This window comes from Mirounga leonina, unplaced genomic scaffold (genome assembly GCF_011800145.1).
Source record: "Mirounga leonina isolate KUSES-001 unplaced genomic scaffold, KU_Mleo_1.0 Mir_180, whole genome shotgun sequence".
NCBI classification, from domain to species: Eukaryota; Metazoa; Chordata; class Mammalia; order Carnivora; family Phocidae; genus Mirounga; species Mirounga leonina.
The window spans coordinates 9,563,288-9,579,639 of NW_023270469.1; the positions used below are offsets into that span (position 1 = coordinate 9,563,288).

The 16,352-nt window shown below is 46.6% G+C and overlaps 1 protein-coding gene across 2 annotated transcripts in view; it reads right to left on the bottom strand.

Annotated features, from left to right (window-relative positions):
* Positions 1–14,667, bottom strand: part of WWOX (WW domain containing oxidoreductase) — a 980,179-nt gene extending 965,512 nt beyond the window's left edge. The window contains exons 1-4 of one of the 2 annotated variants that reach the window (XM_035025300.1): positions 13,913–14,664; positions 7,801–7,865; positions 7,338–7,395; positions 5,288–5,466 (exon numbers count right to left, since the gene is read on the bottom strand). In XM_035025300.1, the coding sequence (XP_034881191.1) occupies positions 5,288–5,466; positions 7,338–7,395; positions 7,801–7,865; positions 13,913–14,019 (409 nt within the window). In that variant the 5' untranslated portion in view covers positions 14,020–14,664. Of the gene's footprint in view, positions 1–5,287; positions 5,467–7,337; positions 7,396–7,800; positions 7,866–13,912 lie in introns of both variants that reach the window. The other variant, XM_035025299.1, reaches the window with a different exon arrangement.
* Between the last annotated feature and the right edge of the window lie 1,685 nt (positions 14,668–16,352).

The following is a 16,352-nucleotide window of genomic DNA, read 5'->3' on the forward strand; positions in this document are numbered from 1 at the left end:
ATCCATCATGGTGGTCATTAGTAGGATAAAAGAACATGGAAACCATACTTCACACTGTAATTTCAACACATGATTTAGGAACAAGACCCCGAGCTTTAAAAAATGGGCTCCCAAAGCCAAAACAAGCAATTTCAACATTATACTATCATTTTGGATTCCTACAAGGAAATCTGATACCTTCATTTTGTTTCAAGGAGAACAAATTTAGGGGTGACTGTCGTAGCTTGAGCATGTACATTTTATATCTCAAAATATATCGATATTGATGTTTAAATAAATATACACAATTAGAATCCATGTAATAAAACTTAGAGAGGATTACATTATATAAATACCAAAAAATGAAGTGTCAGTCCTAAAACACATTTCACTGGTATAGACCAAAGTGGCCAGCTTGTATCTGTCCAGGGAAAAAAAAGTTTTGTTCCTGGTAATGGGCCCTCTGGCTCAAAAATCGAAACCAGACCAGGCTATCCTAGATCTAAAGTCACGACACTGATGCAGCCCAGCGTTAGGAAGGTTCAAAAAGCCAAAGGAATTTTTCATCCTGAAGAAATCCTGAAAGGGATTTAGAAATCAAATTTTAACCACTGGTAGCTTAAGACTGCAAGGAGAAAGTTTTATCATCATTACCAAAAAATATTACACTGAAAATATTTAATGTGCTCATACCTGTAACTGTTTTTTTTTGGTTTTTGGTTTTTTTTAAAAAAGATTTTTTATTTTTAAGTAATCTCTATACTCAATGTGGGGCACAAACCCATGACCCCAAGATCAAGAGTCACATGCTCTACCGAGTGAGCCAGCCAGGCACCCCTTGTTACTAGTGTTTAAATGGACGTTTGACAGGGGCGCCTGGGTGGCTCAGTCGTTAAGCGTCTGCCTTCAGCTCGGGTCATGATCCCGGGGTCCTGGGATCGAGCCCCGCATCGGGCTCCCTGCTCTGCAGGAAGCCTGCTTCTCCCTCTCCCACTCCCCCTGCTTGTGTTCCCTCTCTCGCTGTGTCTCTCTCTGTCAAATAAATAAAATCTTTAAATAAATAAATAAATAAATAAATAATAAATAAATGGACGTTTGACAAAGCCTGGATTTTACTCCTTAAAGGTGATGATCATTCTGTCTGCCTGCTGCAACAGACTGTGGAAGTTCCAACAAAAGCCCCTGCTAACAGGAGACCGTCAACAGGGTAGGTGCTGTCCCACATCGAGGCATTCAGTTAACCCCTCATTAGAAGAATCCTGCCTTTGATGAGCACATGTCAGCCCTCAGATTCAAGCAGGCAGCACTTTCTACTCAACTATTTAAACACAGAGACAAATCAGAGCAACTGACAGGTTGAGTCTAGAAAAGCAGCTATGGGGTCCTCTGTGATGGGAAATGGCCTAGCCTAAAACAGCCCCTCTCCCGAGACTTCCCAGCAAGGCTTGTATTTAATGATCACCATTAAATGGTTGAAGCCATTTCCACTCATTTTTACCAAATCGGAGCCATCCAGCAAGCCACTAAGTCCAGAGAGTCGTGACACACCTGCCCCCTTCCCACTCAGCGCTATGTCGAGCACAAAGAGAAATCAGTTCCTCCCTCGTCTCTACTGGTTAGCACGTCAGGACTGCGGGGTTCCGGGCCTCTTGGTTTGCTAGTAGAAGTGTGGGTGAAGACATGACGTCCCCCTGGAAACTGAGATGCTGATCTCCACAGAGAGAGGTCCAAGCTACAGCTTTCAATCTATAAAGGTCTTCAGGTTCAGAACACTGGCTGAACAAAGGTCAAGGAGAGAAGAGTGTTAGTTTCTGAGGAGGCGACGTCTGAATGTTCATAGCTCCCTAAAAAGGGGGACAGAGCCGAAGCAAGCGGTGCAAGACATTGGTGAGATGTCCCCAGAGGTCACAGAGTGTGTGCCACCAAAAGCTTCCTGTGGCCCGGGACTTCAAATGTATCTAAATGTTATCTAAATCGGGGCTGCTTTAGAGAATGTCGGGGTGATCTTGCTTTGAAAGGGACTAAATCATCTAATGCAGGGGCTGGCAAACGTTCTCTTTAAAGGACCAGATAGTAAGTATTTTAGGCTTTGCAGGCCATGTGTTCTCTACTGTAATTACTCAATTTTGCAGAAAGCACGAAAACTGCCACAGGAAAAAGGTGGAAATAAGTGGGCGTGGCCATGTTCCATAAAACTGTAGTTACAAAATCAGACAGCAGTCACATTTAGCCCATGAGCCACAGTCTGCCTGCCAACCCCCAATCTAGACAGCTGAACCCAAACAACAGCAATACCTAGTTACAGACTTCAAGTGTAAAAACAAAGATTTCATGAACTCGTAATGCTTTATTCTGACATCTCCTCAGAATCCTTACATCTTCCAGAATCACCCTGATCTTTTTGAGCTGAATTAAGTGGGAATCCCTCTAAATGCCTTAGTACTATAAACCACTGAAAATTCTATCTATCGCTCCAAACCAACTTACAGCCAGAGGAGGAAGACAATCACACAAAACCTGCTCAGAGGCCACTTCAAAGGGGGTAGTATCTTAGTGCAACACTGAAGCTCATCAAGGAAAGGTGTCCCCTCTTACCACCTGATCATCCCCTCCCACCACAGAGAGAGCCTCACCGACAGCAACTCCAACAAAGCAATGCCTGTGGAGAATTAAAAAAAATTAAAAATAAAGAATCACTGGAAATATCAGGTTTGGAAGTCAGGTCACCTACGTTTTTAGTCCTGGAGCCACCACTCTCTAAACACTGCTATGCTTTGTGGCAGCCCACTGCACTTAGAAGAGAACAGACACCCACAAGGCTCAAGGCTGGACAGCTAATACACAGAAAACAGGCTCCCGGGAACAGCAAAAGAAAAGTGAACACCAACACCATTAAAGCTCGGATAGAAGAGGACTCCTGAATGCCCACACGTCTTGGAAATGAAGATGCCTGAGTCACTCTGCATTCAGTCACTTCATTTGAAATGTGCAGAAAAGTGGTGACAGCAATTTATAGAGGGACATGTTTCATAGTTCAGGAGAAGGGAGGACTTTATCCGGAAGCCACAGCCTACTTGGGCAAGGACACTTTCTAAGGCAGCCACGCAGGATACAAAAAGTGAACTTAGTTACGACGAAAAGCCGTGTGCCTATCTTCAGCCTCTTTTCTTTAAGCCTGAAACCACTGCTGCCAAGTAAAGTGATTTGCAAGGATTTGATTGCTTGGAATTTTCAGGGCGATATTATTTCAAAAATTAAGAATAAAAATCTTTCACATCCACCAAGACCTATGCTTCCCAAGAGAGGAGAAGGGAGGGGGGTAGCCGGAAGCACTGCAGGCAGTTTCTGAGGGAAGGCTGGAGCCGGGGAAGGAGTGCGGGTGTTGGCATAGGAAGAGCTGGTCGCCCCAAGACCATCCCAGCACTCCTTCCACTCTTAAGCTTGACGATTTGCGACCACATCCAGCTGGACCAGAGAAACCTGCTTGCAGTGTCCGCAAAGTTGACCATGGACATCAGAAAGGAAAGGTCTTCAAGAAAGAGGAAGCGGGAGCAGTGAAGAGGCACGGAGTTTCCTCTAAGAGGCTCGAGGTCCATTCTAATCAACACATTTATTCTCGATGCTTCAGAATCCCTTCCTTTATGATTAAAGATCCAATGAAACAAAGCTCTTTGTATGCTCTGAACCAGCTCAACTAGTCCTGGATCATGATGTCCTTAAGTCTGACGCTGCAAATCTTTGGCAGAGCATTAGGAGCACCAAGGTCTGCTATCTAACGTCAGACGGAACAAAGTTTGAACACTTACGCAGAAAATAACCAGTAGTCACGTTGCTTACTAATTAAAGGAAAAAACTGTCTCTCTAGAAGAGTAAAGGAATGAGATCTTTTAATTTTCTGGTTAACTAATTGTTAAATAAAAAGAGGCATTTTACTTAAGTCCTTAAGTACTTATTTTCTCTTAATTATTTTCCACTGTACTGGTCCACACCCTCATATAACAGTAGTCAATGCAATCAACACAATATATTGTTTCTTGGGTGACTGAGGATCCAGTCGTTATTTTTAATACAGCATCATCAGTTTCGATATCAATGACGATTATATAGAATCCACCCCAATAGAGAAGCTCAGAAAATTGAACTGAACATACTCTGAGCCTAGGGTGAGGTCCGAGAGTTGATTTTAAATAAATCCCTTTCCCTTTTTTTAAAACTTCATTTGCCTCTCTGCCTTCACAGACAAGTACAGTCAAGAGCTCTGCTCTGGGACTGTCACCTGTTAGACTAGACCCTCTGCCATGCAATAACTGATCCTCCAAGAATGTATTTTCACCCCCTGTGCTTCCCCTGATGATGCCGGGAATGCTTTTGGAGGTTCGAGAAGGGGTCACTGAAAATGAAGAAGGATGGAGAAAGGAGACAGCGGAGGAGGTGCAGAAAGGCACGAGGAGACAAAGCTTATGAAAGAGAAGGCCAACGAGGGGGGCAGTGGGGAACTGTGAGGGGTCAAAGGGCAGATAGAACTTGCCAGAAAACAGCCCAATGTAATTCTATGTTTCGTCTGTGTAAATTAACCTGAAGATGTAAATCCCCAGGGCAGTTCGGTTCTTACAGGTACGTACGCTTCTGTCAGTGGATCAAAACAGAGTAAGAGTAAAATCCCACGGAAAGCTCTCGTACAAGCATCTGCTCTGCCACTGTCCCTTTTAGCAGCCCTGTTTGCTAAAGGAAGGGCGGCCTCTGGAGCCATCTACCTGTGCCAGTCACTGCAGTTAAACACTGGCGGTTAAGACGGTCAATCCAGAGGTTAAGACAAGGACTAATTCTCCAACTTTACAGAGAAACAAGATCCTGTTTCCAAAGGAAAATGATACTCTCATTGACCAGGTGAAACCTGCAGTACCCTTTGTTCCAAAGTCATGATAGGTTGTTGCTCCTGCTATTCCATTACCAATCAATTTTGGTTTCAACAACCCAAGTCACTGAAATGTGTCCAGACACCACACAGACCAGGCCAGAAACCCTTAAACGGAACCTGTTTGTCTCTAATCCTTGAATACCAGAATAGCCACAGTCTTTTGCTGAGTGTTCAGCTCTCAGAGAATTCAAGGTCAGCCCTTCCACGGCCTTCCATGAGAACAGTGGGATTTAAAAAGAGGCCAGGGTCTTAACAAAACGACAGCAGGAAAGCTATAAATACATTTTTATATTAGAGAATCATTCTAAAAGATTTCATTGTAGTTCAAATTCAAGTGGATTTCATTATAGCAGGGACAAAAAATCACAACGACTGTAAAGGACAGCCTACCTATTCCTGAATTAGCTCCAGTAACCACGACCACTTTGCCAGTGAAGTCCCGGCCCTGGAGGATCTCCATGGCGGTGGTACTGCCGTCGTATCTCTGCCTGCTGGTCGGCTTCGTAGGGTTATCATCCACCGTAAATGCCAGTCTCGGGTCCAAATAAGTGGTTCTTTTGTTTATATGGCTGCAAAGAAAAGGAGAAAACAGTGAACCCAGGCATTTATAAATGTAAGACCATCTTTTTTTTTTTTTTTAAGATTTTTTTTATTTATTTATTTGAGACAGAGAGAATGAGAGAGACAGAGAGCACACGAGAGGGGGGAGGGTCAGAGGGAGAAGCAGGCTCCCTGCCGAGCAGGGAGCCCGATGCGGGACTCGATCCCGGGACTCCAGGATCATGACCTGAGCCGAAGGCACTTGCTTAACCAACTGAGCCACCCAGGCACCCTGTAAGACCATCTTATAGTTTAGGCGAGGCAAACCCCATTTTTCATGTACTAAAAAGGTTTATTCTTAACCCCAGAAAGAACTGGCGTCCATTTAAGTCTGTCTTCTGACCTCCAAAAGGATTGTATTCCTGCCTGGAAAGATAGTCATCAAATCCTTTTCTTCAGAACTGCCTGTGAAATACACTGTAGCATATAAAAAGCACTGCCTTGTATCCTGAGATTTCAAAAAAGGAAGCAGCTTTGGGATTTTTTTTTTTTTTTTTTAATTCATGTAAATGTGGCTGTTAAGATCTGTCAGCCATTGGGCGCCTGGGTGGCTCAGTTGGTTAAGCGACTGCCTTCGGCTCAGGTCATGGTCCTGGAGTCCCGGGATCGAGTCCCGCATCGGGCTCCCTGCTCGGCAGGGAGTCTGCTTCTCCCTCTGACCCTCCCCCTCTCATGCTCTCTCTCTCTCTCTCATTCTCTCTCTCAAATAAATAAATAAAATATTAAAAAAAAAAAAAAAAGATCTGTCAGCCACTCTTGTCAGTAGATTTCAGTGAAATCTCTGAACCCTGCGCAAGGGCGTAAGAAAACTGGTAGGAGGTGGCAAACTCAAAATGATAAAAAGTCTGAACATTCTGAAGTTCTGATGATTTTCATTTCAAGACCATATTCACATCTCCTCCGAGCACTGTAGTTTGGATTTGGAGGTGATCTAAGTCTTATAGAAACTCAAATATATTAGTATATATGGATTAATGGGTTACTCCTATGTAACAGATTTATTTTTTTACATTTTTAAATGTACTCTTTGGATCTGAGACAAAAGATCTCAAAATATCTTTAAAAACATTAAGAACTAACTCTCCAGAAATAAACAGATGAGATTTTGTGATTTCAAGTTTTTCTGTAACATGTATGTGCTTAAAATAATAATATAGCTTAAGATCTATACTCATCACCCTAGAAATACAAAGAGCCAAGAAGAATCCAGCTTTCGTTTTACTTATAACCGGAGCTGCCAGCGAAGTGTCTGGAAGGGTATCCCGCCAGACACCACAGTACTGCCTGGCCCACAGGTGCACACCTCTCCTGGCTCCTCACTGACATCCCCTGGGTGGCCTGAAAGAAGCTATGGTGAAAGGATGTGCCCCATGGAAACAGACCTGGGCATCCCCCCGCCCCCACCAGAGTTGGCGGGGAACCATTTACCAGCACACTGCTGTAACAGGCGGAGAGGTGAGCGGCCAAGGAGTTACACAGGAACTTAACAACATCAATGCTCAGGAGGTAATTTGGTAAGTTACAGTCTATCGGTACAAAATAATACTCCATGGCCATTTAGCACCACTGTCTTGAAAAAAACAAACAGGAGAAAATGCTCACAAGACATTATGTGGAGAAAGGTTACTACACAATTCACAAAGTGCACTCCCTACCTTTTTTTTCTTTGAAGGAAGCAGACTTGGAGAATAAAAAAAATTATTAAAAGTAGTTATTCCTACTGGTAAGATTACAGTTACATACTACATATTTTTCTATATTCGAGGTATATTACTTTAACAAGAAAAAATTCCTATTGAAAGGCAAAACGACTGAGAGGAGTTTCTATATAGACACTTACTCGACAAAAAAAACTTGTCCATTCTCATCGGTTTCTTGTTCCCATCCATACGGCAAATCTGAAACACAGGAAGACTGGCAGGTCTGCGTGCGGCAGGGGTGGGGTAAACGGAGGCCCAGGGCCCCGGTCAGAAGGCTCCATGCCCTTCCAGCCCCCGCCCCGAAGCCTATCCCACCAACCAGCAGCCTCACTGGGCCACCTCAGGTTGTGTGTACCAACCATGGCCGTTATAAAAAGCCCATGAGAAATCACCCTCACCATTCCTCCCCACTCTCATCGCCTCCTTCTGCCACATCCCGTGAGCTCCTCCGAGAGAGAGCCTGATTCCTTGATGGCTCCCTCCTAGAGAACCTTCCAGGAATGACAGAGCAGCCTGTCACCTGATTGTGACAGTTTTGCTATCTATTCATGCTTTAAATACAAGTATGTCATAACAAATATGTTATGACAACAACATACAAACCTCCTGCTATTCGTTTTCTTTTTCCGGTTTTCGGATGTTCCCACTGGGTCTTCTCCTCAGCGTGACTGTTAAAAAAAAAAAAAAAGCTAAAACTCCACAAAAAAATAGTAAGTGAAGGTTACACTTCTAAAAATTAATCAACTGCATTGTGCCGCCCCCCTCACCAACAACACTATTTCCCAAGAGTAGTAAAGCCAGAGTTCAGAAAAGAAATACTCAGAACATAAATGCTACTGTCTACATCAGGTCCAATTCCCTGCATGGGAAGGAGAAGCAGCCCAAGGAAATCTGAAAGCCTGTCTTTGTGAGCAGGCTGTGGAGGATGAGGAAGAGAAGCAGACTGGAACCCCAGTTGTGGGTCAACTTTAGGAGCCTTAGTGAATCACTCAGAGTATCTAGAGGGGTTTTGCATTTGTTTTAGTTTTATCCCAGGACAGATGAACAGACTTCAGTCTAATTTATGATGCTGATATTTAGATATCATTTAGATAATTAATCTTAAGTATTTATTCTTTCCACAGATAAAACTTTGAAGTGTTTTAAGCACCGACTCCTAACTGCTCCCAAGAGGTATTTAAGAATGCAGTTAGAGGGGCGCCTGGGTGGCTCAGTTGGTTAAGTGACTGCCTTCGGCTCAGGTCGTGATCCCCGGGGTCCTGGGATCGAGCCCCTCATCAGGCTCCCTGCTCCGCGGGAAGCCTGCTTCTCCCTCTCCCACTCCCCCTGCTTGTGTTGCCTCTCTCGCTGTGTCTCTCTCTGTCAAATAAATAAATAAAATCTTTAAAAAAAAAAAAAAAAAAGAATGCAGTTAGAAAGCCCCAAAGGTCACCTAACTGCAACCTAGCCAAGTTACTCAACTTTGGTGCCTCAATTTACCTATCTGCAAAATGGAAATGATCCTAGAACTGATCTCAAGGAAATGCTATGAGGATAAGGTATATCAAGGACTGAACACAGTACATGACATATAAAAAGCCCTCAAAAGTGCTACCTATTATAAACAAATCAAATATATAAACTAGTCCTATTTCTGTGGAATTTAGCATTTTATCTAACAGCACACAAAGTTACAATTAAAATCGTGAGCCAATAACAGACTAGAGGTACCGTCAACAGGTGATAAAATATCAAGAAAAACAAAATTACTTCAACAGAGAAGCAGCTGGATGTTGCAAGAGGCATTCCCAGGGGAGGCTGAATTTCCTAAAAGTTCACATACTCATGCCAAAGTAGAAAATAATAATCACTGATATCTAGATGATAAAATCTGAATATGCCTTCCCTACCGATTACTTTAAAGAGAACATATAGAGAGAGCATGAATCTGCTGTAAAATTCTACACGAGGCAAACAAGGTTTTTGGGGGAACTGTGGGCTTCCGGTCTGTTTCTGCAAACTCTCAGTGATGGGTGCAGCAGCTCTGTGGACACTGGACTCAGGAGGCCAAAGACCCGGGCTCCCGAATACCTGTAATCAGTCAGCCAGTCTCCCTGGCCCCATACCCACCTCACAGAGCTCTTGGAAAGGTAAGTGACACCCTACTTGTGACAGTGACTGGCGAACAATGAAGTCACTGTACAAAGGCAGGGTATCAGCAGCCCGGACCAACGTCTACTTGTACATCGACCACCATGAAATCCTGCTCGCAGAAAGGGAGAGCCTGAGTCTCTGGTAAGGACAAGCTGCTCCTCGTGGACACAACCCCTGCTCCTCCTTGCAAACTGAAGGGAACAGCGAGCAAACCAGACGCTGGCAAAGACCTACACCATTCCTGCTCTTTGCTTTGCTTTCCTCCTCATGCTTCTTCAAGAAAACTTTACAGATGTGATTTTACATTTTCCTCTGCCTGGTGTTAAAAGTAGTTTGCAACCCACAGGCAGGCATCAAATGAGCTTTGAGCCAAGCTCCAAAAAGACCTGCCCTCAAGAATCCAAAAAGTGCCCCTGTGAGTGGAACGCTGACCCCTACAGCAGACCAGCGTCCAGCTGAACCCCCAGACACCCAGCCCTGTGCCTGGCCCGAGGAGTCACCCAAATGTAAACGGGCAGCATGAATAAATGCTTTCCGAAGGAGTAGGAAAACTCACTGAGAACATTTTTTTTTCCATCCTGAGAGACATTTTAAAAAAAACAAGATAAACATTGTCACCCCCATGTTTTTTACTTTGACAGAAAATGCCTAAGTCAAGGTTTCTTACCACTGGCAGTCCTGACATTTAAGCCACATCATTCTCTGCTGTGGGGGCTGTCCTGTGCACTGAAGGACGATTAGCTGCATCCCCCATCTCTACCTACTAGATGCCAATATACCATAGTTGTGGCAACAGAAAGTGTCTCCAGACATCTCCAACTGTCCCCTGAAGGACAGTGTCCCTGGGGGAGAACCCCAGGCCTGACACAAAAGAAAAGAACATAATTTGGCAGTGAGGATTTCAGAGTTCAAATGCTCATGAGTTCCAGCTCTCCCACTCACCAGCTATGTGCCCTTAAAGAGGTGTTTGACCTCCCTGTGCCTCAGTTTCCCCATCTGTAAAATGGGGATAATAGAAGCATCTACTCCTTGGGGCTAGTGAGGACCCAATGAGTTAACATGTGTGAAGAACTAAGAACTAGGCCTTTCATATAGAAGCATTAATTTAAATAAATACTTACATATAAAACAATTAGAAAGTGTTCTTAATTGTAACCTAAAATGACTTAATGAACAGAAAATCACGACATATGTCCCCAAAGTGTTATCTTCCTCTCCTTTAAACAGAAGCCCTCTTCTATTTTTCCTTCTTCAATAAGCTTTTTGTCATTTAAAGAGATAATTAACAGGGATCTTAAACCAAAAGGATCAAAATTAAATTCATACCACATTACATGGATATCACTTTCAAGTATGCTGTTCTAGAAATTTGTTTTCGAAGTTAACTTGGAGACAGAGATCTGACTGTGAGGAGGGCCGGCCCCGTGGACCAGGGAACCATCTCCCGACCAGGCAAGGCCGGCTGGCTCTCTGGCTGCCAAGACGCCAGGGCTTCAGAAGGAAAGCAGCTGGGGGTGGAGGGCCCAGGAAGGCCCAGGAAGGCCCAGCGACAGGCCCAGGCACTGAGACCTTGTCCTTCCATCCCCACCTCCTGGCTTGGGCAGAAGGGCTGCCCTGGACCGTGCAAAGAGGGGGGAAAGGCCCACCAGCTCTCTCTGGAGCCAGGTCTGCCCTCAGTGGCAGGACGGTTCTCTCCCTGAAAGCCCAGCCTGGGGTCCCTGGAGCCATAGGACATGTGTGCTCCTGAGGTCTGTGAGTGCACCACGGGACGCATGGGAAAGCACAAGGGGCCAAAAGAAGCCACACAACAGGAGAGGGGCAAAGGCATGAGTCGGGGAGGGGGGTCTCATTGGGGGCTACAGCCTCTGTCCTTGGGGGTGGCTTTGCTGTGGTTGAGAGGAAGACCACTGGAAAACAGGAACTACTCAGAGGGCAGACTTCTTTTAGCCCATTAACAGTTTCCCAAACCCCAAGAGAGGACAAGTGACCCTTCCAGAGTTAAGAGAAAAGAAAGACCAGGATGCTTGCAGGTCAGGAGAGATCAAGGGGGACTGCAGGGAATTAGGGTTAGGATTGGTCAGAGGCACCCTTCCACCTGGAGAGCTAAAGCACCGAGGGCCAGGGGGGACTAGAGAGAGGGACCCCCAGCTGGGCCCAGCCAAAACTTGTCACTACATTCAGTGTAAACAAGAGACCCAGACAGGCCAGTTTGAGACCCAACACTGGGGAGGCAGGAGAGCCTTTTCAGGGACCATATATGCACCAATGAATGCCCTGGAAGCACTCGGAGGAGCTGACTGGGGTGTGCAGATCTTATTTAGTGAAAGAAGAGCCCAGACACTGGACGCCATCGAGGAGGAAGCAGATGGGAAAGGCCACCCAACATAAGGTAGGACACAAGGGGAAGAGACAGGGTAACACCAAACTTGAAAGGAAGGCAAGGAGCCTAGGCTAAATGGCCAGAACGAAGGTAAGCCCCACACAAAGCAGGAGGCCAAGGAGGGCTCTTACAGCCAGGATGGCAGTCCTGTGCACCTTTGCATTCCAGGGTCCAGTATGCCACCTGCTCAGGGAGGCCCGAGGAACCCTTCACTGGAGAAATTAATTCACTCATCCCACACGGACTTATGTCTCCCAGGTGCTAAGCACAGGGGATTCAGAGGGTAACAAGAAAAGGTCCCTGCCCTCACGAAGCTTACAATCTGGGGGAGGAAGACAGAGCACAAACAAGGAGAGTATGGCTAAGATGACTACAGAAAAGGCCAAGTGCCATGACTCAGATAACGAGATGCTGGGAGGAGGGTGTAGGGATCAGGGATAAGAGGAAGGTCTCCTGGGCAGTGGCATTTAAGTTCAGCTCTGGGGGATGACAAAGCCCTTCACATAGCTCTCCAGGCACATAGATCTCCAGGCAGAGGTAACAGGGAGTGTGTGCTCAGAAGCTGCCTAGAGCCTGACAAGAGCCTAACAGCTCCCTACTGCTAGACTTGCCCCTACCATTCTCCAGAGCCAGAAACCACCTTTTCAAAGACATAAATCCGATGGTACTCCCTGGCTCCAAGCCTTCAGTGGACCCCCGGGTCCTGACGATGGAGCCCCAGCTCTTCCATGAGGCACAGAAGGGCCTCCATACACTGGGGTCTTCCTCTGCTGCCTCAATCTTCCCGTCCCTGCACCAGCACATGGGCCATATAGAGGCCTCCACTCTGTCTCCTCAGCCTGGGCTGCCCTCCTGACCCTGAACATGCCCACCTCTACTTGTGCTGAGGCCCAGCTCAGGTGCTGACTCTCCCCAAGCACCCGAGGTGCCCACACACGCCTCATGTTAGCAGGCTACTGCTCACTATCCACACGCTGCACTGAACTAGCCTTGTGTCACTCTGCCATACAAGACTGGGTGACAAGTGGGTCTTATTTATCTCAGTATAACCAGTGCCCAGCAAAGAGCCTGGCATGTGATAAACCCCCAATATGTCTTGAATGAATTAAACTCACCAAGGTCTGTCTTTCTTTTTTCTTTTTTTTTTCCCCCAGGTTTTGTTTCTACCAAGCAACCCAAGACAGCCGTGGCTCACAACCCTGGATAGATAAGAATCTCCTGGGGAGATTTTACAACATACCAATGAAGGTGGGAAGGACCCAAACCGGTTAAATGAGAATCTCTGGAGGAGGAACCAAGGAAAAGCTATTTTCTAAGTTCTCCAGATGTTGAAAATCACTAATTTACAACCACGTTTCACAAAGCCAAATGATAACCTGCCTTACAGGGAAAGCTTATAAAATACAGATTCCCTACGCCGGGTGTCTGCTGCCTAAGGGTCTCTGAAACCTGTATTTAGGACCATGGACAGGTGATTCTAATGAGGCTTAGGCGGTGCTGTCACAGCTGCAGAGAGAGCAGGAAAAGCTAAGTTATGGCGCAGAGTACTTATTTAATGTACAGAGTGTTTAATGTACAGTGCTTGAATTAAAATTCTGTCAACCCATTTTACAGGTGAAAAATCGGTGACTGAGAGTTCTTGCAATGGCCCAAAGTCGCACAGTAAGGGAAGGGAGACAGAGCCTGCCAGGGTTTCCAAAACTTTGCCAGAAACTATTGGAGTTCTGTTACATATACAAATGCATATATACATAACTGTATTAGGACACTTATTAAAAAATACATTCTCCTAGGTCCCCGCTCCAGACCCACGAGGAGGGAGCTGGGCACTGGCCTTTTTTTTTCCTGATTTTTTTTTGGATGAGGGAGTAAAGGCCTGCTGGCCACCATGGCACCGTGCAGCGCCGCCTCCTGAGCAGCAGAGGGCGCGTCTGGGCGCTGCCAGGTGACCCCCGCCGGACCCAGGGCCCAGAAAGGCAGCCGACCCCAACTCGGGACCGTGGGAGCCTCCCTGAGGAAGCTCCTCAACTACCGCCTCCACTTCGCGCGGCCTCGCCAAGCCGGAGCGCCGGCCCGAGCCCCTCCGCGCGCAGGGGGCATTCCAGGCAGCGCCGGGTCCCGGGACCGTGAGGCCGTCGGTGCTCCAGGTGCGGCCCCCTCCAGGTGCGTCCCAGGCCCGGAGGCCCCCCTGCGGCCCCTTACTTGGCATAGTAAACCCAGCCGTCCTTGGTGGTTCTCTGCTCCCAGCCCGGGGGCAGCTCGTCCTCGCTGTCCGTGTCGTCCAGGCCAGCGTAGCGCAGGGCTGCCATAACGGCAGGGAAGGCGCTCAGTCACCCACTCTGTCGGTCGCCCGCTGCCAGGTTTCCGCGCCCAGGAACTCAGCCCCGCTTCAACCGAGCGCCGCGCGCGGCGAGACCCAAACGCTCGCGCCTGCGCACTGCGCCGCCCCGCGCCGCTCAGCCGACTCGGTAGCTAGAATCAGGTCTCCCGCGTTTCGCTGCGGCCGGCGTAAAAGGGGCGGGGCCTGGGAAGAACGGCGGTGAAAGCTCGGGAGAGATCGCACGGCCGCTCGGCTGGAAGTAAAAGCCGGTGGACGCTCCGTTACTCTGGAGATGGAGCGGAGCTACGCCCACCTCCCGGCCTCAGGGAAGGGGCGTGGGCCTCCAGTCATGGTCCAGGACTCCTCCCGTTGCCGAGCGACCCGTAATTACTTCCGCGTTGTTCTGACCAATCCTGCTGGAGCTCCAGCAAATGAGCATCCTGGGAAATGTAGGCCAGGCCCAGCGGGAGTGGACACCGGCGCTGAAAGGAGGGATGCGCATGCTGGTTTTCAGGGCTCTGGCCTCTCCGGCTTTTAGGACATTATGAAGCTTAGATGTTCCTGCTCGGAAACCTTCCAGAGCTTCCCATCACCCAGGCTGACTCACACACTTTGTTGTGCATGTAACCATAACGCTATAAAACGTGGGAACGTCAAAAATGCAACATGTAAAAATCCCGAAACTTCTAACAACCCCCGTCTTGGAGAGAAGATGCTCCCAGCCGCAGGATGATCCTGTTGATAAATAAAGGGCTTTTATTTATCAACATTTATAGACCGCTTAATTCCGGATCAAGAATTCATAGACTATCTCTTTCCTGGACGCGACACCTCCCAGAGGTGGGCACAGTTAGAAGGAAGGAGAGCAGGGAACTAACTGCAGTTGGGACGGTATTGCTATACCACAATTATCTGTTTATCTGCGTACTCCTGACCAGACTGACAGAGCACCACATCTTATGCTTCTTTCTATCGCAAGCACTTGGTAAAATGCCTAGACCTGCAAATTTATTGAATGAAATAAATTAATGGATCAATGTGATTTCGTAGGTTTGGCCCTCTTTAAGTCAACCTAGTTTAAAACAAATTCCCAATTTACAAAGTGGAGTCTCTCAAATCCTCTTGGGGCACCTACAAGTATTCTATCAATGTCCTGTATCAAAAACTGGCAGCATATCTTTAACTTGGTCTTGCCGAAGTTGTTTTCCAGAACATTCCCCCATTGAAACTTGCTCCCCAACTCAGCACTACAGGGAGGTCTACTGACCAGGATTCCCATGGCCTAGGTCTCAGAAAAACACAAGCCTCCATCTCAAAAATTACGTATCTTTGAATTTTTTTAATTTTTCTTAAATTACATATTTAAACAGGTGGGGACATGGGGAGGCAGGGAGCTGTGTTGCTTTTTGTCTTCAAGTCCTGAAATTGATATTGCTTTGGGATTTCTGCTCTGCATGCTCTTTAGGGAAGAGACTTGTTTCCTTTGAAGGTGCCCAACCAAAAGCTAACTTAATGAAAATATATTTTAGTTTTAACAGGTCCACTATCACATCTCAGACCTATCAAAACATCACTCTCCAACCCATATACATTTAAATAAGCTAATTTATTAATATGCTGCTCTTCTGCTCACTCCAATTTAACCCCTTGTCTCTGTTACCCAAGCCAATTTATTCCTTTAATATAAATAGAGATTAGGTCACAATGACCCCAAATGATGGGGAGGGGAATCAAACTGATTAGTCTTAGTCTTTCCAATTATAATCTTAGCTCCACTCAAGGACTTACTGCTTAGATTTATCTCTGGTTGCCCTCACCAGAGCCTCTCGGGCCACCTGTTCCCTATGACTCAGCATCAGGCCACAGGTAGTGATATGGTATCTCCCCCAAAACTTGGAAGTGCTCCCCTTGATAAAATTCACTACTTCTAGTCCAACCCTCTGCTCTTCCTACCACTTAAACTGTTCCCTCAGAGCTTCTCCTGCCATGAACATCAGGGTTTCTCAACTTCAGCACTACTGACATTTGGGGCCAGATAATTGTTGCCAGGGCAGGGTGGGGGTGGGGGTGGGGAATCCTGTCCTGTGCATTATAGGATATTTAGTAGCATCTCTGGCCTCTACCTGCTAGATGCCAGTGGTGTCCCCCTCCCCCAAGCTGTAAAACCAACCAGTCTCCAGACTGTGGCCAGTTGTGCCCCCAGTTGAGAACACTGATCTACACTGACAGTAAGCCAGAAAACTACTAACTCATAAATTAAATGCTGGGATGTATTTAAGATGTTTAAGAGACCCTTCCTGGCCAGAGATTCACAAGGTGGTC